Source organism: Peromyscus maniculatus, chromosome 5, assembly GCF_049852395.1.
Source record: "Peromyscus maniculatus bairdii isolate BWxNUB_F1_BW_parent chromosome 5, HU_Pman_BW_mat_3.1, whole genome shotgun sequence".
Classification (NCBI taxonomy): Eukaryota; Metazoa; Chordata; class Mammalia; order Rodentia; family Cricetidae; genus Peromyscus; species Peromyscus maniculatus.
In genome coordinates, this window is record NC_134856.1 from 34,021,910 (window position 1) to 34,042,046 (window position 20,137).

A 20,137-nucleotide genomic window follows, 5' to 3' on the forward strand; every position below is an offset into this window, starting at 1 on the left:
GCAGAAGGGAGGGAAAGGAAAACTTCCCTTAAGAAAGGTCTTGGTCATGCAGACCTCAGACATTTGCCTGGTTTGATGGTTCCTTTTGATTGTCAGTGTGACTGGATTAAGAAACATTTGGGCATTAGTTGGGAATGCCTTTGAGTGAATTTGCGGGGAGGAGTAGCTGAGAAGGGAACTGGAATATGGGCAGCAGCATCGCATGGGCTGGGATTCCATTCTGAATAAGAAGGGAGGAAAGTGAAAGCCAACTGCTCATCAGCATTCTCATTTTTCTGCTTCCCAGTCTTCTGAAATGTGTGCAGGCAGCCTCACACCCCTGTTGCCACGAAGCCACAGGGACCACAACTTCCCCACCATTAAAAACCAACCATACCACCTCAAACTGTGAGCTGAAATTCTTTTTCTAAGTTGCTTTCATCATGTATCTGATCATAGCAACAAGGAAATGACTAATGTACTGAGGAAATTTAAGTAGTTCCCCTTGCTGGCAAGAACTAAGCCTATACTTGCTGAGAGTTTTGTTGGGTGTGCTCATATGCAGAAAGAAGACAGTTGCTCTGACATTCAGCAAGTCAACTCTGAAACATTGTCCTGATTCCAGTCTTTCTAGTTTCTAGCCAATGACTATGATCGCTTACACAGGGTCATGCCTGCCATCATCATCATCATGCAAGACACTCCTCAGGAAGCTCTGCCATCTGACTTTTTACATGCCGGTTTCCTGCCATATCTGTACAGGGGCCACCTGCAGATGCCCTATGGTCTCCTTCAGTCCTTGCAACACTGAAGTACTCTTCTTCCAGGAAGAACTACACTGGTAGAACCAGACCTTCCCTGTTTACTTAAGAGCGTATTTGTGTACACACACACACACACACACACACACACACACACACACACACACACACACACGGAGCAACATGCCATGTTTGAAAGATCACTAATCATACAATATGATTAATTTTGCAACTGTGTAGCCATGTGTGAGCCTTAGTCTTCATGTCTAAAATGGGAAACATTTCATCTCCCTTGTAGTTTTGTCCAAGAATCAGAGGTCACATAAATAAAGTATCCAGCCTCTCATGGACAGCAGTTACCAGGTAGATGCTAGTTCAGTACCGCTGTCTTCAGCTTCATCTCCCTTTTACAGTGCAATGAAACCTGATATTAAACCCAAACCAAAGCAATGTTTTAAAGGGTTCTTTTCTTTCTCCTCTCTCATAGATCTTATTCTCCTTGCCACTACATACACAGTTGGTACATAGGAGAACAGCCCTACCTTCTAATCTATAGGAAAAAAAAAAGTCTACCATTAGACCAGATGTTCACAGGAGAAACCTTTGAATTTTGATTTATTTATTCATCTCATGTTGGTCTCTTATGCTCCTGGCATGACAGCTATGAGAAAAACTCTGCTGGCCCCACACATCCTAGCCAAGGGCACTGGGAGGTCCTGTCAAATTTAAGACCACAAACTTCTATACAGAACACCCTAACGCAAAGGGCAGGCTCCACACTACTGAACCTCAACAGCAAGTCTGGAAATACTCAGATAATGCAGCAGCAGATCTCAAAGATCAAAGTCAAGCTTTTGGCACCACCTTCTGCCAGGCTGCTAAAGAGTGAACAGCATCCATGACTGACCTGGGGCACAGCATGTATGTCAGAACTAAGTATGAAATTGAAAAGGTCCCATTTCCTATAGTACCAGTTCCGTTATTTGGACCAGTGTTCACTTTAAAGTCTTGTCCCAACTTTGTATATATGTGCATTAATTTTTATTAATTACAGTGGGAATTGTGCACATTCAGCAATTAGTCACCTTAATGAGGAAATGTATAGTTTTCAGAACTTAGTTATCAAACCATTACATGCCATTCATGGTTTGGAAGCCTGTTGTGGTCAGTTAGTATATCTCTCTACAGCATAGGTCTGAGGTCAATATATAGCAGAAGTTTCTCTAGTTCTTAGAAACATTGTGTTGGCTTTCTTCTTTTCATTTGGAATTCTGTTCTTGAATATGCCATTCTTCAGCTCTTCTGCTTACTCTTTACAAACTCCTAGAAGCTTTTGTCATTGTGTTGCTATTTGACATCCTTAGGTGCTGTTTTTATTGCTCAAGAATATAACTTATGCACATAAATTTCCATGTGGTGGATCTCCTTTCCTTTACTATTACTTTTGCTTTCCCTTGATTGCACCTTTTAGCTGTCACTTAAAATAACTTCAAGGGGTTTCCGAATAACCACAGGTTGGTTATAACACGTTAAGTTGCATATTACAAGAAGAGTAAGAGGGATGTGGTTCTGGGAATATGTCAGTATTTCAAGTGTTCAATTCATTACACAGAGAGAAGACATTTTTGAAGATATTTAGGGTGGATATATGAATGCAAGCTAGAAAATGAATTCCCTGTGGCAGCGATGGCCGAGTGGTTAAGGCGTTGGACATGAAAATGAATTCCTAGTTATGGACATCAATTATCAGATTATGTTTTTCCATGGGTATCATTAATAGTCAAGGTGTGTTTAAAGATCTGATTTTCAGTTCTAAAAGTCATCTTGCCACTGGGGTGAGATAGTCTCTAGGTTACAAGTAAGAAACTATGGCTCAGAGACACAGTGGCCTTTTCAGGGATCCTTGGTAGTGTGTAATGGTATCAGACCTTAGTTACCCAAGTGGCTGCAATGTTCTGTTTTTGCATTAAGCTTCCCCATTAGGGATAGTTCCTTGGCACCTCTTCCAGAGGGCTCCTTCTGGGCATCAGTCTGAGGTTGCAAAGATATGTATTGTATAAATAACTTGTAACTAATTATGGATTTATGAGCAAAGATAAATGTTCTTCCCAGTCTCTTTTTAATCTTTCATTGGCAAAAAACAGGGAGCATGTCATTGTTTTCTGTTAAGCTCTGCTCTTCAGATATGTTCGGAAATATTTATAATCTGATAGATGTTGGATGTCCTTCTCCAGTGAAACCACTGCCCTGCAGGGAAGAGCCTGTCTCCCTTGACATTCACTCTTCTTTCCCTTGCCTAAATATCAATCCTGTTCTTCTTTTGGATTTCATCGAAATGGCATTTATTTAGAAGTTTCTCCTAACTGTTTCTCCCAGCCCAATCTCAAAAAATAAATGAGTAAATAACTAAGCAAGGTAGATATTACTCAATGAGGAACAATACCTTAGATTGTCCTCTGACCTCCATGTATATATACATACGTACACATACACTTACACATGCACCCAAACATACATGAACATGCTCAGACACATAAAATATTTTAAATATTTTTAAAAGATAACAGTAGGTATATAGGCAAGTTAGAATAGAGCATGTGCAATATGAAACACATACACCAAAAAAATCCCACCAAATATTATTTACTACCATATGGATAGAGATAAAAAATGTGAGAACATACAAAGACATAAAACAGCCCCCTCAGGAGACTGGTTGTGTCTGAGGAAAGGAGCAGGTACAATGCGATGGTGGATCTTAGGATTCATCAATCATGTTTTACTTTTGGCATTTCTTATGCCTGGGTATAGGGTATTCTTTACATTAACTTCTACATTTTTTGTTGGCTTGAAATGTAATCATTGTAAAATTAAGCTACATCATGTAAAGTTAATATCTGTGAAACTGGAAGAACAGTCTTGAGTTTCTTCATTTAGTCCTCGGTTCTTGACTCTACAACCTCTCCAAAGAGTCTTGTTGTCAGTGCTGAACAAAATTTGCCACCTTATCCACCAAGACGTAGTGCCATTTAAAAGTGCTGATGCTAAGTTCAGACTCCATAGTTCAAAGATCCACATAGACCTCTCTAGACCTTTAAGAATGCTCCTTAAGATCTTTCATTACCACCTGTAGCTTGCCCAGCCTCTCTTCTTACCCAACTTAAATTAGTTTTTTCAGTTAACAGTTCATGAAATCTCTCATACACTTTAGACTAGGGTCTGTTTTTTTCTCCATAGTCTTATATCACTGTATTGTTTATACACTGTATATACATAGTCTTATATCACTGTTTTGTACCTCACCAAAAAATTATTTTATTCTCTTCCCAAAATAAATAAGACTCTTTTACTAAATAGTTTTAGCATGAGGGTAAAGGATTTCATTATGGCATTTCATACACATGTGTTATTGTGTGTTCTTGGTTCTTAGTCATATATCCTCCTCTCCTTCATTTTTCCTTTCACTGATCCCTGTTCCATAACAAGTCTTTCTCTGCTCCCCCAACCCCCAGCTCACAAATATTAACACAGAGACAGTGTTAATTATGAAAGCTCAGCCTATAACTTAGGCTTCCTAACTAGCTCTTATATCTTAAATTGCTCCATTTCTATTACTCTACATTTTACCAGATGGCCTTTTACCTTTCTTTCATTCTGTATGTCCAACTTCCTCCATGCCTCATTGGAGTTCTCCCCTATACCTGGATTATCTCCTCCTCTCTGCCCAGAAATTCCACCTATACCTCTTGCCTACTACCTATTGGCTATTCAGCTCTTTATTAAACCAATCATAGCAATATACTTCTCTCTCTCTCTCTCTCTCTCTCTCTCTCTCTCTCTCTCTCTCTCTCTCTCTCTCTCTGTGTGTGTGTGTGTGTGTGTGTGTGTGTGAGAGAGAGAGAGAGAGAGAGAGAGAGAGAGAGAGAGAGAGAGAGAGAGAGAGAGAGAGAGAGAATTTTACTCTTTCTTAAAATATCTCTTTGTTTAGGGAACAATTTCTATGGTGTAGTGGAACTGGCTGGCATCCTCTGGTGTGTGGGGGTGGGGCGCCAATCATCTGATTTTCTTCCCATGTCAATGATACCACATTACCCAAATGCCCCAAGCTAAGAGTATCTACACTGTAAACTGGCAAGCACTACCAGTCTTCTTGGGATAGCTGTGTGCTAACGTTATCAGGCTACCACAAGAAGACGCATCAGTTTTTTAAGTGTTGGTGAGGCAAGTAGTATTTTCCTAATTTTTACCTATGTAGAAACTAAATAAAAAAAAAAAAAAAAAAAAAAGGAGGAGGAGAAGTCATCCCATGGCTTCAAATGGCTCTGGGGCTCAGGTCTGTGTGGAATAGTGAAGAAGCATTGGCTTTGGAGTAAGGCACACCCACAGTGGTCTACCTGTTTTTTCAACTCTAAATTAGGCAGGTGCCTGAGTAGCCTCTCAGTTTCCCCTCTAGCAAAATAAGAATGATTTTTGTCTTTAAAAGATCTTGGAGCATTGAGGCATATGGTATTTTAAAAAAGCCAATATGCATGAAGGATATAGGTAATCAGTTCACCTTGTAACTCATAAATATATATCTCTGTGTCACTCTATTCTTACCATTTTTTTCAAATTTTCTCTGCCTAAAACTTTCTGTCAATAGTGGTTTTCTCCAAACATGTACCACTAGAATAAGTAAAAATTATTAGAGTCAATATGTATGTCTGCCAGGGAGGAGGAACTCAGTTTCCTTCTGGGAATCTTAGAGATATGTGTGTAGGTATCAACCAATATGTTTAGCAGCCTGGACAGTGGCCCTTCTGAGTTAATCATCATGATTGGAATTGCTTTGGGGACCCAAATGTGTAGCAGTTCCCTTCACCACCTTGGCCACATGGCCTCTTGTTCCAAATTTGGCTTTTTCTGCCCACTTGGACTAAATTGTTGGTAGATAACTGCCTTCAATTCACTCAGCTAAGCCAAAATACACATTCCTTGTTAGACTTTATTTGAGTTTTCTGGCCTTAATACTACATTTAATTGTTTCCCCTTTTTCCAAAGACAAGAGTGTATTCAGTAGAAAATTTCTCTACACCTACTCCATTTGCTTCAAGTCCAGCCCTATAAAAATTCACCATAAAGAGGTGATGAGAAAGAAACAATAGGCTCTTGTTAATAATTTCTTATAAACACAAAGCTTTAACATTTGTGTTAAAGACCTAGCATAAGAACTGCCTTCCCATTGATTGACACACATGTTGATTATCACTGAGCCAAGGAAAGCTGTTCTGAAATCAGGAACACCAAGGCCAGGGTGTGTGGCTGGTCAGTACTGTTAGATAATAAAGGTTGGAATGTTGACTCAGAGGTTAAAAGCACTTGCTCTTGAACAGGACTTGAGTTTATTCACAGCACCCACACAGCAGCTCACAACCTACTGTAATTCAAATTTCAGAGAATCAGGCACCCTCTTCTGGTCTCTGTGGGTACCAAATGCACATGTACACACATGCAGGCAAACATTCAAACACAAAAAAATTTAAATAACTAAAACTGAAACATGTAATCAGAGTAAAGTTGTAGAGAAGGCATTGTACTTTTTTCCTGAAAAAAAAGCAAAAAAGCAAATGGTGTGTATTGTGCAAGTGATACTAAGGTTGTCAGTCATACTAAGGTTGTCATGTCTCCAGAGAAAACACAGAAGAGAAACTAGTATTTATGAGATATATACTGCACATCAAGTTCACAGCACAATCTCTTATTATTACTGTGATAATAGTTTATAAATAGTACATAAATAATAGAAATTTATTATTTTAACCCAATAGTACAACTGTCACCACAAAATAACTCCAGAAAGTACTAGGAATTAAGGTAGGTACCTACTTACTTTAATACTCTTTCGTATATAGTGAGTATGTTTCAAAGATGTGATTTAGTTTTACACTTGATCAGTATTTGGCATAGCCTGGTGCTGAGGCCATGACTCTTCATCTACAGACCATTCACCCTGTATGATGAAGGCTGGCTGCCTGAGATTTGGGAGGGAAAAATCATCCTTGCAGGTAAATAGGCTGTCTCAAAGTGGCTGATATGTCTAGTGACATCTCACTGTTGGTTGCTCGTCTTCTTCTATCCTATGTTGTTGCCCAGGAGTGATACTACTGCTTCTGGATAAGCTGCGCAAGATGAAATGGGAACAGATGTGGAGGCTGACAGCTGAGAGGGAACTCATGGGCATGCTGTCTACCTCCTTAGCTGACCAGGTGAGTGGCCAGTGACAGGGATCCTTACACCTGAGTACCCTCCTGTTAGTGCATACTGTGTTGTTACTATAGTAAAACTGAGTAAGATGTTTTTGTTACAATTTGGTTTAGTTCATTGTTTTTTTTTCTCAAAAAAATTCTCAGGATATACTTACTCTAGGCTGCCTTGAACTAGCAAGTCTCCTGTTTGTTTCCCAAGTTCTGGGATGTACATGTATGTGCCACCATGCCTGGATTATGAGGTTCATTTTAGATCACAGTTTAGTAGGCTTAACCCATAGTTGGTTGACCATATTGCTCTTGGTCTAAAACCATAAAACTGGTGAGTACATGGAGGATCATATCTGTTCGCCTCACAATAAGGACATCAAAGAAGACACTGGGTCCCCACAATCCCCCTCACATGTGTTCTTCCAGTGACCTTAAAACTTTCCACTAAATCCGACCTATCAAAGGTTTAAAGACCTCCAGTGATAATCCAGCGCTTAGAACCAGTAGTTTAGCACATGGACCTTTGGGAGAATATCCCAGACCCCAAACTACAGCAGACCTGATCTGTTTTTCAAAGACTCCTGTTAATAATTGAATGAGTCTCAATTCATTGGTTCTTTTATACACTCAGTCAAAAAATATTCACTGGACATTGTATACTAGGACATGTATGAAGATGACAGGTAAGTAAAGGACCTGATTATTTTCTTTATTTACTTTATGTGTAATTATATTTTTCCTGCATGTATGTCTCTGGACCTCATGTCTGTCTGGCACCCATGCAGGCCAGAAGAGGGTGTCAGATCCTCTAACTGAAGTTTACAGTGCTTGTGAACCTCCATAGGTTGCTGGGAATCAAACCTGGCTTCTCTGGAACAATAGCCAGTGCTCTTAACCACTGAGCCATGTCTCCAGTGGTAGGACCCAGGTTCTTCACCTCACAAAGTTCATTCTTTATGGAATCAGACTCACAAGTGAGGCATGAGTACCATCTTTACCATCATTGTGGAATGTACCTGCTCCCTATGGTCCCAAAATGCCATGGTTATTTCCAAAATATTTCACATACATCTGAAAAGCAGCATGTAATGTGTAACCTAAAACCATTACTGTGATCCTAATCCTAGTAGCCCTCAAATCAAGGCAGTTGCATTTAAGCAGGAAAAACAGACCTTAAGCAGATAGTCTGAGAAGGACCTCCAGCTCCAAAAAAATGATTAATATTTGTTAAAAACACGTGTATCATTTTGACTGGGAAAGGCATGGGGTCTGTTTGACTTCAATTCAGGATCACTTACTTAGATTTTACCTTCTTGTGATGTTGTTGTCCATCTTGAGGTGTGAAGATACTCTCTCTGGGTTTTCTTCATTTCTTCCTTTCCTTTCCATCCTGAGTTCATGCCTCATGATTCCTTTGTCAAATTTCAACAAAGAAAATCTGCAAGGTTATATAACTGTTTTTCTTTCTCTCTCTTTTTTAACCATTATTATTATTTAACCATTATTTATATATATTTTTAACCATTATATAATATTTAACCATTATTATTCAGTATTTCCCAAGGAGCCAAAAACTGATCTCCCTTCCTAAGCAATGAGATACAGCATAATGAGTGAGTGAAAAATTAAAATAAAACAATGCAGGTGCTGTCTAAGACCTGAGAGGAAAGTTGTCTGCTGTCCTCATATTTCAAGTCATGTAACAGTGACCTGAGTGTATCCCCCCAAAGCTAACAATTGTATATCTGTGTCCAGTGAGGATAGTTTATTCAGCCATCTTATGCCATAAAGGCCCATAATTCACCTCCCAGCACCACCTGTCAAGTAGCTGGCTAATGAGTGGGGCTACATATTAGGTTTGGAGGGAGCTCAAACATGGTTAAAAAAAAAAAAATCCTTCCTAGACAAGTTGGAGTAGGAGTTTAAAATAGGGAGTTGCACTCTGGGTGCTATGGCCTGCAGAAATCCAAGGAGCATTCATCACCAGGACAACCTAAAGCCCTAAGAAAGAGGTACTAGAAATGAGGATCTGTAGTTTGTCTCAACCCTCTGGATAAGTTGAGCCACATGTAATTACATTGTTTCCTCTCTAGAAGACTCAGGATAGCACAGGGCTCCCACTTAGGATGGGACAAGGGGCGGAAAAGGGAGTTGATTTTTTTTTTTTTTTTTTTTTTTTTTTGATTTTTCGAGACAGGGTTTCTTTGTGTAGCTTTGTGCCTTTCCTGGATCTCGCTCTGTAGACCAGGCTGGCCTCGAACTCACAAAGATCCACCTGCCTCTGCCTCCCGAGTGCTGGGATTAAAGGCGTGCGCCACCACCGCCCCGCGGAGTTGATTTATTTTATGATAGCCAGCATGGGAAAGTCTTTCCCTATCTGCCCTGTGTGACCTTGCTGGATGATAGCCAGCTGGACTCATAAGCACTGAGTCAATCATGTTGGTCTATGACATTCCCTTGTGTCTGTCCAGATATTACCCCTTGGTTCCTGTAGAAAGCAGTCAGGAAAACTCTTCACAATGAGAGCAGTACTATGCCCAGAGCAGGATGTTTGAGAGATGTCCTCCTGTAAGCTAAACCTGCCCACTCACTTGACTATGTCCTTGGCTTTTATTCCACAGGATATTTTCAATGCTGTCATCAAACAAAACCCTTTCCTGGTGTATCAGCTCCCCTGCTTCTGGAATGTACAGCTATCAGACCACACTCGCTCTGAGCAGTGCTACAGAGATGTGTCTGATTTAAAGGTGGGTCAAGAAGTGCCATGGTGGAATGTGGTTCATACCTTCAACATCATCCTATCATGAACATAGGGAAGCTGGGCGTAGGGATTGGCAGGAAACAGTTTTCTGTAAGCCTGTGGGCATGTGGTGGAAAATGTAAGGTCCCAGGAGAACAGAATGAACATGATTTTCCTCTCTGTTGGCTCTTTTCTTTCACACTCCTATTTGGGATTCCTGGAAAGCATAGAAGTCCCCAGAGTAAAGAACCAGCTTGTATGATTTTTCCACTTTCCATATGCTGCCAGCTGTTTTGGTTCATTCCAAATCCCAAAATCCATTTATTTAACTCAAGCAAAAACATTTGCAGAGAGGTCCTATAGATGGTGCTATAGATGGGATGTGAATCACTTCCTGCTTCCAGGGCACATTTGTAATAAAGGGCAGAGAAATGTGAAAGGAAACTGGTATAAATAAATACTGGAGGAGCCATAACAGGTGTAGGAGTGTCAGGGTAAAGAAAGCAAGCACAAATGTCTCATTCTCCTCCAGAAAATGGGACAGGGGCATAAAAGCTTTCATTGTGACTTTCTTAGTACCAACTACTAAAGCAGGCCTCACTTTAAGACAACAGGGCAGGATATATTGGCTAGTGCTGTACATAATGTCACAAAACAAAATATTCTAATTGCGGTTATACTTAGTACCTATGTATTTAGCCTATGAGTCTATACATTGGATGGGGGTTCACTCATTTTCCCTGACTTAACCAAGTACTGTGATTAGCTTCAGTTCAGAAGGGTGATGCCTAGGATACCTCAGATGTCCTCCAGGGTTCCCAGTATGATGTCATCAAGTTAAGCTGATATGTTCTCAGAGCAAGGCAGAGGTGGAAGGGGAAGCCCTAGTGTACGGATGGAAGCCCTGACTTCTTGTTGCTAATGACTCACTGTCCAACATGGCCAAAAGAAAAAGTATCTCAAACCTTGCTTTCCTCCAACATTTTCTACCTTATTTTTTGAGGTAGGCCACATACTGAACCTGTAACTCACTAATTGGCTGGATGGCTAGCCAGAATCTTCCTGTCTCTACCTCCCAGTACTGGGATTACAGGCACATATCACCATGCCTATGTTTTTTTTTTCACATACATACTTGTATATACACACACACAAATAACCAAGTGATTTGAATTCATTAAGGGTATATGTAATAATATCTAATATTTAATATTAATATAATATAATATAATATAATATAATATAATATAATATAATATAATATAATATAATATAATATAATAACATACAGGCTCAATAATATCTATTTGCCTGTAATGTTAAATCTAAATGAGGAATTGGTAATGAAATAGTTTGCCAGATTCAAGAGAAAATTATATGCAGCATCTGCTCTTTACACGAGATAGGCCTATCTAATGTAAAGCTAAAGGGTTGACAATAACAATAAGCAAAAATATTATCATAAAAGTAAGCCGGGCAGTGGTGGCACACGCCTTTAATCCCAGCACTCGGGAGGCAGAGGCAGGCAGATCTCTGTGAGTTCGAGGCCAGCCTGGGCTAACAAGTGAGTTCCAGGAAAGGCGCAAAGCTACACAGAGAAACCTTGTCTCGAAAAACCAAAAAAAAAAAAAAAAAAAAAAAAAGTACCCAAAAGAAGCTATACTAACTGTACTGATACTAGATAAAGCATTAGAGAAAGAGAGATGGGCCCAACTAAAAATATCAAACTTGCCAGGAAGGTACAAGCATCCCAAATCTGTATGTATCTTGTGGAGCAGCATATGTGTTTTTAAATGTATAAGTGTAAAGAACGTAAGTATATTTACAATTGCATATGTATTTTAATTTTTATTTGTATGTGTGCACATCAAGCTCATTAAAACTTTAGAGAAATAAAAGGACAAGCCTACTATCTTAGTGGAATGCTTTAATGTCCCATTTTCAAGCATGAAAACAATTAAAAAATAATAAAAATACTGAAGATTCAAATGACAGTTGACATACTTGATTTATTGGGTAAATAAAGAGGCTTGTGTAGACAGAATATATGTCCTTATCAACTTTACACTCAACACTTACCATGATGTAACCATGTACTAACCCATAAAACAACACTTAGTATATTTTAAGAAAATGATATTTTATCATAATGCAACAAAATACTTCAATTAGAAGCCTTTAAAAATAAGATGAAAGGCATCTAATTGATTAAAATTGAGAACTCTCTTCTACATTCCTTATGGTTCTAAATGGTATTTGTAATTGAAACTGAGAACTACTTAGGAACTAAATGAAATTGAAAACAATCTGTGTCCAAAAGTAGGGGAATAACTAAGCATATGGGAGAAACCAAGAAAGTCTGAAAATTAATATACCAAGCTTACAGCCTGTGATGATATACAGTGAACATGAGGATAAATCAAAAGGAAATAAAATGCAAGACATAAAGAACATAAGAGCAGAAACTGGTTAACAAATTGTTTAATAAAGTCAGAAATTCCTTGTTTGGACAGGGCCAATAAAATCAACAGCAGTCTTCCAGTACTTGTCAGACACAAAAAAGAAAACCCACGAGGCATTGGATAGCTGGAGTAAACTCAGATTCATTGGTTCATTCTCCAGAAGTTTTTGAGCCAATGATTTTCCTGAGTTCTAGATATACAACAAAGATTAAAGTTACCAATCTCTATCTCACAGAACTTTCAACTTGTAAATACTACAGAATTATAGAAAGTATCCAAATGCAACCAACCTTATATTAATACTTTTGAAAGCTTATATGAAAAGAAAAAATTCCTAGAATCTATAATTTACTAAAACTGATTTCAGAAGTCATATATCTGGATTATCTTCTATCCATTAAATCTTCATATGAGAGTGGGTAGGTATGGCAAGTGTGGGCATAGTATGTGGATACATGTGGTGTGTGTGTCCCATTGTAATGAAATTATTGCTGTCCATTTCATTTCTTAAGTTCAAAAGTTTAAAAAGAGTTCTAGTACCATTCCTAAAATTTCCTCTGAGCACTCAAAATCAGGGCCTAGCTTTTCAGCTGCCCATAGTCTGTGTATCACTGTCAGAGTCATAATGACTCTGAAACAAACAGCTCCAAATACAAGAAAGTCCCATAACCAAAACTTTTTAGTTCAAGCAAGTCTCTCTGAAACTTTCGCTCTCAGCTGCCTCTGCGTTTTGCAGTCTATAGCCTTCTGTAGCCTGGCCACTCCCCAACTAGGCTAGAGAACCTCACCTCACAGCCACACGGGCTCAAGGCTCCTTCAGCTGCCATGAACTAAACTGTGGCCTTCCCACAGAAACTCCTGCTTTGGGAGGGTCCCTATTACCTGCTTCACTGATGGTCTAAGTGCTCAACAAACCAGGTCCCTGCCACAGATCCCCAGTCTGGATGTGTCTTAGCTGCTCATCCAGCACTGACACCGCTTCTCCAGTCCTGGAGAAGGCCAGGCTGGTCTCTGCCGTCTCTACTGTTCACTGCTGCTCTGCTCACTGTTCACTTTTCCCATGACGTGTCATCACTGCTGGGCTTTCCAAGCTGCTACCTACCGTTTGCCTTTCTCATGGCTTAGTGTGTCCACTTCTAACCATGGCTTCTTTACAGCTGAAAGTGTGCAGACCTTTGCCACTAGTGCTGGTCTGCTTTCTCCGGGTCTTGGTGTCTGCTGCTTGGGAAGCTATGATGTTCCATGGGTCTCAGCAGTGGACACCTGGCTGCTACTTTCTGAATTTGGCAGTCTCTAGAACTGCTTCTTGTTGTTATTGGTGGCTTTTGGAACTGCCAAGTCTGCTAGGGATACTACTTTCTGCATCTCAGGTTCCTATTCTACTCTAAATGACTTTTTTTATTAAACCTTCATCATATCCTTAGACCTAAAGCCTATATATTCTAAACCTACATTTTTCTGACTAAATCTCTGACCTACATTCTATAGGACAGCTATATAAACCTTACCCAAGTCTTATTCAAGCCTACATAATAAACTTAACATTCTATAAACCTTACCTAAGTCTTACTTACATTCTATAGGTCTACTTTATAAACTTTAACATCTAGAAGAAATCTCTTAACTATTATCACTTTATATATAGCAGAACTAACTTAACATAACACTAAAGCAAACATGTATAAGGTATTTCTTAACTCCTAGAAAAGATTTTTAGCTAAATTATTAACAAGACCAGAAGCACACAAATCATTTCTAATGTTCAGACTTTATAGTAAAGTTCAGAGTTTATAGTCAGCTTTGATATTACTCTAAAAGTTCTTGAGAGTTTGAAACAAGAGTCTAATTTGGCAATGGCTCTCTCAACCCTGGGATTTTAGTGAGTACTGTCACTATGGGGTTATAACACTTGTTGCTAGAGAGCTGTAACATTCTCAGGACAAAGCCACACTCCAAAGTTACCTTCCCCTCCCAAGCTCTCTCGGCCATTCCAGAACTGGCAGAGATGCACTCAGCAGCAAATGGTTTCTAACTAGAGGCTGTTCCTTTACCCAAATTCATAACAGCTCCCCTAAGTGCTTTAATTCAGACAAGCATTTCTGTTACAGCAGAACTTTTGGTTTGCTCTACCAAAAAGCCTCCCTTCAGGTGAAATTACTGTATTGAACTGCTGTAAAACTCTTAGCAAAAACTCCTTGTGCAGCTATTAGACAGTATAAGGAACTGTTTTAACTCTGCATTTATACTACATTTCCCAGAACGCCTTTCGGGTGCGCTAGCAACCTTCAGTTCCCTTTACAGGGTTTTGCTTTTGCAAAGGGAGATTTCTCTTTCCTAAGTTTGCGTTAGGATGCCTGTGCCCCACCCCCACCCCACTTAACAGGTATATCTCTCCAGTTAGATCTTTCATCAAGCTTTGCGTTCCTTTGTCCGAAAATTCAGGCTGCGGATTATTGCCTGAGGCAAAATCCCCTCTACGCTTGTTCTTCATTGGTACCGGGTCAGTGAGGAAAATGAAAGTACTTGAAACAAAAGTTTTTTTTAGAAACATCTGTTTAGAATTTTCCTCCAGGACAGTTCTCTGGCCTGTCCTGCCTCAGCTTTTCAGGGTCCCTGATGCTGCAGCACAGCAACAGTCAAGATACTCAGCTTTACTGCTTTGTCTGCAGCCCCTCCCTTCAGGGAGGGATCTGCCTGCGTTCATCAGGCCTTGCCTCAGGGAACTCTTCCATCAAGGTGAAACTAATTTTTGCCCTTACAGAAAGCAAAACTGAGGAAAAAAAAGTTCTGGAAGGCTTTTTAGTTTTTTAGAGAGAAATTAAGTTTTTTCCAAGAGAGAGAAAGACCAACAAGTTTTCCCAAAACTTCTGCTTCCTGAACTTTGGCCAAGAGGGAACTAATTTTGAGGGTACAGTGTTTCCACACAGTGGTAGCCTCAGCAGAGTGAAAGTTTTCTCAGACACTGCTGACAGCAGAGGGTTTTGTCTGCCTCAGGGACAATTCCCCCCTGCTTCTCTGGGCTTAGATTTAGACTGTCCATCAATGCCCACAGGCCAAAAGCTTCCCTGCGAGTCTTTCCTCTGCCTGTTAAGCTTTTCTTTGATAGATATTTCCTTTGATTCTTCCCCAAGATTTTGCATTCATAGCCCCATAGTTAGGCCTATCTTATCCTACTTTACCCTAAGCTTTTCCTTTCTGTATTCCTAACCCAATATTTCTATTTTCTTTTTTTAAAAGATTTATTTTTTTATTATGAATACAGTGAGTGTTCAACCTGCAGGCCAGAAGAGGGCACCAGATCTCATTGTAGATGTGAGAGAGAGAGAGAGAGAGAGAGAGAGAGAGAGAGACAGAGAGAGAGACAGAGAGAAAGAACCTAAATAGAGAGAAATCTAACACTGCAGCATTGCGGTATTTCACTGCCTACCCTATACACCCAAGAATAAAATACTGTTGCCTTCATTTTTCAATTCCCTATCGGCATGCCTACACTCACAACGCCCCCTCAATCCTTTAGTCAAGTTCCAGGGTTATTTTTTTCTGTTTTGTCCCTTTCTTTGTCTCTGTTCAGTGGCGCCATCTGTGGCAGACCAGCCCCCACATTTATTTACCTCATTGACTTGAGGAACAAGGGATAAGAGACTTAGTTAGAAATAAAGAGGGAAAAAAACGCAGGATAGACTCGGGTTGTTGTGAATCCTTATCCACCAGCCCAGAATTTTATTTCAAAGGTCTATTTAGAACAATGCCAAGGGGTGGAGCAAAAGACCTCCCCTGAGCACAAGTAAGTGCAGACCATCTCAGACACCTGCACTCAGGCTTGTAGTCTAGTCATCCTTTCCATGCAGACCTGCTGGGTAAAGCCACTAGGAAACCTAAAAATGGGCTCCAACAAGCACCCCCATCTGGTGGCTAATGTCACGTAGGTCACAACTTCTTGCAACTCCAGCTCCAGGAGATTCTATGCCTCTGGCATTCATGGGCACCCCCTACACACACACACACACACACACACACACACACACACACACACACACACATTATCAAAAATAAATGAAAAATTTTCAAAAAGAAAAGATACAATGTAACCAGCATCATGGGTTTTCTGTATGTCTTCACACATTCTAAGCAGGAGAATGAATGAATCCTTCCCTGAACTGCAACCCCAGCCAGAATCAGCTTCATATCTTTCTTTTAAAAACTTAAACATTAGGCCAGACAGTGGTGGCACATGCCTTTAATCCCAGTACTCAGGAGGCAGAGGCAGGAGAATATTTCCAATTTTAAATAAACTTTTCCAACAATGAGGAAAAGAAGATCACTTTTTATCTCATTCTGTGAGTTCAGATTATCCTTGATTCCCAAAATAGAGTTCTATGACATGAAAATTACAAGCTAATTTCCTTTGTAAACATAGATATAAAAATCTTAAGCAAATTATTAGCAAACCAAGTCTGGTCATGTATAAAATAGATAATATGTCATGGCCAAGTTGGGGTTATTACAGTAAGGAAAAGGTGATTTAACATCAAAAATTCACAACTGTCATCAGCTTATTAGTGAAGTCAGTGAGAAACACTGTGTACTCCCAAATGGATATGAGAAAGTTATTTAATGAAATCTAAATACTCATTCATGTTCTAAACTCTCACTGAGTTGTAACTAGTAAAAACCTTATGCATACGGAAACCAGAAGACAACAACCTCTGGTGCCATCCACCTTGTTTTTCTTAGACAGACTTCTTACTTAGTGTGACCTGAGGCTATGCTAGCTGCCCAGCAAGCTCCTGGGATCCACCCGTCTCCACCTCCCTAATGCTGGGATTGTAAGTGTGCACCATTATGCTTTTACAAAGGTGCTAGGGATTGAACTCAGGTCATGTTACCAGCTGAGCCATCACCCCAGTCCCTATAATACACTCTTAGAAGCAGTGTGTGTGTGTGTGTGTGTGTGTGTCTGTCTGTCTGTCTGTCTGTCTGTCTGTCTGTGGGGATAGCAAAATTAACAAAATATACTGGATAACTCAAGAATGCACACATATCTACAGGCATATGATAAGTGAAAAGGTGCCATTCCTGATCATCTCAGAAAGGATTCAGTATCCTACAAGTGAGATACCATGTTCTCCATGTGGAAGAAAAACATAGCACAGACCCTGTATCACACAGAGATTCATGTCAAAGTTGGAGGTGGGGGTGTAAGGCTTAAAAGCAAAAGGCAAAAAAAATTTTAAAAAAAGAAGAAAGAAAGAAAGAAAAAAGCAAGCAAACAACAGAAAACTTTTACTTTAAAACTTGAGAGATCAGTAGTCCTAGAACCTCAGAATAGGGAGGAATTTGTTCAACAAGACATGGGGGTGTCCGTGCTGGGTCAGCTGACTGTCAGTTTTAGCCTCAATTTACTTTCTTTTTCTCTGTTGGCCAGGTGCTTTGATCTGCTGACGGGGTGCTAGATTATCTCACATGTGAACTACCCTAACATGTATCTTCTGGGACCATCATAGCCCTTTCCTTTAAAGTGCCAGGAGAATGTGAGGAGTGTTGCAAAACAAAGGGCACTGCCTGGATCCCTTCTGTTTTCTCCCATTCTTTGCCTTGTCCACAACTAACACAAAGCAATTATTTTAGTGACTTCTTATCATGAAGTTTGGCCAAGCTTTCTGTTTGCCTATCATGGACGTAATGGCTCTCTTTCTGCAGTTGCATGTCATTCATTCAAAGAATGTTTAGTTAGATTTCCAGTTCCATGAGAAATTCAAGAAATATGAATGCTCCTGGTAGCCAGCACAACCTAAATTTAGTGCTCACTGTTGTTAACTGAGCTGCTAGTATCAGAGCCTAGGACCTGGCAGCCCTAAGTTAAACCACCTACCATCAATAGGCCACTTAAAGAAAAAGGAGATTATTCAGTGTGGCCACATTGGGAAGATGATCAAAGAAGCTCAGTGACACTCTCAAAGTCTATCTTGGAGGTCCTGAAATGAAGTTTAAAGATTATACATGGCCATATTCAAGGTGTGGCCTTTCCATCATCATGGACTGGGCTCCAGGCTCTTCTTAGTAGTATGACAGATTGTCAGAACTGTGTGAATCTCTTTCTAGGAGAACATGACTCTCTGACCGGCACTGGGCTCCCAGCCTTTTCTCTCCCCAGCATGGGATTTCTCAGGGAATTCCAACTTATTGGGGTTCACTGTTTGAATAGTCTCATAGCCAAAGAGAAGGACACAGGGTCTCTTTAGAATATCTTGGTTTCTACCAGAGTAATTGTAGTATGTTGGAGCAGACATCCCCTCACATCCTACTGGAATAAGTTTCTTGGCCTTCAGCATTTTGTCTACCCTGGGTTACACCACAAAATGCTGACACCTTCCTTCAGAAAACTTCAAACAGGAAGTGTTTTCATGCCAGAAACAAAAGTGTCTAAGAGTTTGGGACCAAGCAATTCTGTAGATTTTGATGACAGTTTTAGTTCTTACCAGCTCACTTACTTGAATAAATCACTTGCCATTCCCAGGTTCAATTACACTCTCTGTAAAATAGAATCCATTATTTTTGGCCTGTTCTCAGCCACCCCCACTTGAGTGTTCAGAACTTGACTTTACCTCCTCCATCATTGTGTTTCAAAGCCCTCATTCTTATCTCTGAAGCTTGATGACTCAGCCTTCCCTGACTTAACTTATAAGAGAAAAGGGGAGCCCAAAAGAGCACCTTTTCTACCTCCTCGTGTTTCTTTACCAGGAACACAAACTCAGGAGTCCAGCAAAGGAGCTGGAGAGAGTTTGCTGAACTTTGTCTTGGTTCTCAGGTCATCTGGGACAATTACAGAATAAGGTGCTGGCCAGAGATGGCCCAGTAAGTAGAAGCATTTGCTGTGCAAGACCAAAGACCTGTATTCCATCCACAAACCCCACCTGGTGGGAAGAGAGAACTGACTCCTGTTGGTTGTCCTCTAACATCTTCATGTGTGCTGTGGGATGAGCACACACACACACACACACACACACACACACACACACACACACACACTATAAATGCACATATCCATATACAGGGTAATGATAAATAATAAATCGTTTTTTAAAGAATAATAGAAGGGGCTCATCCACTCATAAATGTGATTCTCAACCCTATTCTTTCCTCAGCCTCTGTCCTCCCCTGGTTAGCACCAAACTGTCCTTTCTCTCTTTCTTTCGTGTCCTATACATACTACTTTCCCTGCACTGTTTGTGCCTCTGAAGCTAAGCAAACATGTCATATAAGAAAGAGTGGAATTCCAAACACAAATGAAGATTAGTGAAGTTGATACTGGGTGGGCAAGCTACAGTGCATGTGATAGCAACAGGACCTCCTATGCAGCATGTGCTGACCTTGAGATCAAGAGGAAGTGCTTTTCAAAGCAAGCCAGCAGACAAAGCTTCATCCTCAAAAGATGAACAAAGATTTCCAGTTAGATTAGATAGGAATGGATTCTAGTAATGACCTCACTTATAGCCAGTGAGAAGACTCTTCGTCTTGAAATTAAGGATCCTACAGAGTAAGACATTTGTTATACCTATCCAGCCAGCTAAATATGACAATGCTGATATTTAAACTCTCCTCTTTCTGTCCTCAGAATCAGAGTTCCTTCCTTTAATGGAAAGGGCTGAGTTTTTACCTGAACATATTTTCCAAAACAAACACATTGAGTTGGTAGAGTCCAAAGCTGTAGATTCAATCCAGCATCACAGAGACTAAGCATGGTGGTACACCTATAATTCTAGCACATGAAAGGTAGAAAAAGGAGAATTAGAAGTTCTGGTACATGGTGGTAAGATCTAAGCCAGCTTTAAAAAATGATAAGAACTTCCCATTAATTAAAAAATGATGGAGCTGTAAACCCATCTATAGATGTAACCAACCATCTTATTAAATAAGAAACACAGAAACAATGCAAAAGAGAAAGCCGAGAGGTCAGAG

The 20,137-nt window shown here is 40.0% G+C and overlaps 1 protein-coding gene across 9 annotated transcripts in view; it reads left to right on the forward strand.

Annotated features, from left to right (window-relative positions):
• Large1 (LARGE xylosyl- and glucuronyltransferase 1) overlaps positions 1 to 20,137 on the forward strand; it is a 513,859-nt gene that overhangs the window by 431,693 nt on the left and 62,029 nt on the right. For all 9 annotated transcript variants that reach the window (XR_013051265.1, XM_042277521.2, XM_042277520.2 and 6 more), the window contains 2 exons: positions 6,873 to 6,985; positions 9,598 to 9,723. Coding sequence is in view for 8 of the 9 variants with exons in the window: in XM_042277521.2 (XP_042133455.1) it covers positions 6,873 to 6,985; positions 9,598 to 9,723 (239 nt within the window). In the remaining variant the exon portion in view is untranslated. The remainder of the gene's footprint in view (positions 1 to 6,872; positions 6,986 to 9,597; positions 9,724 to 20,137) is intronic.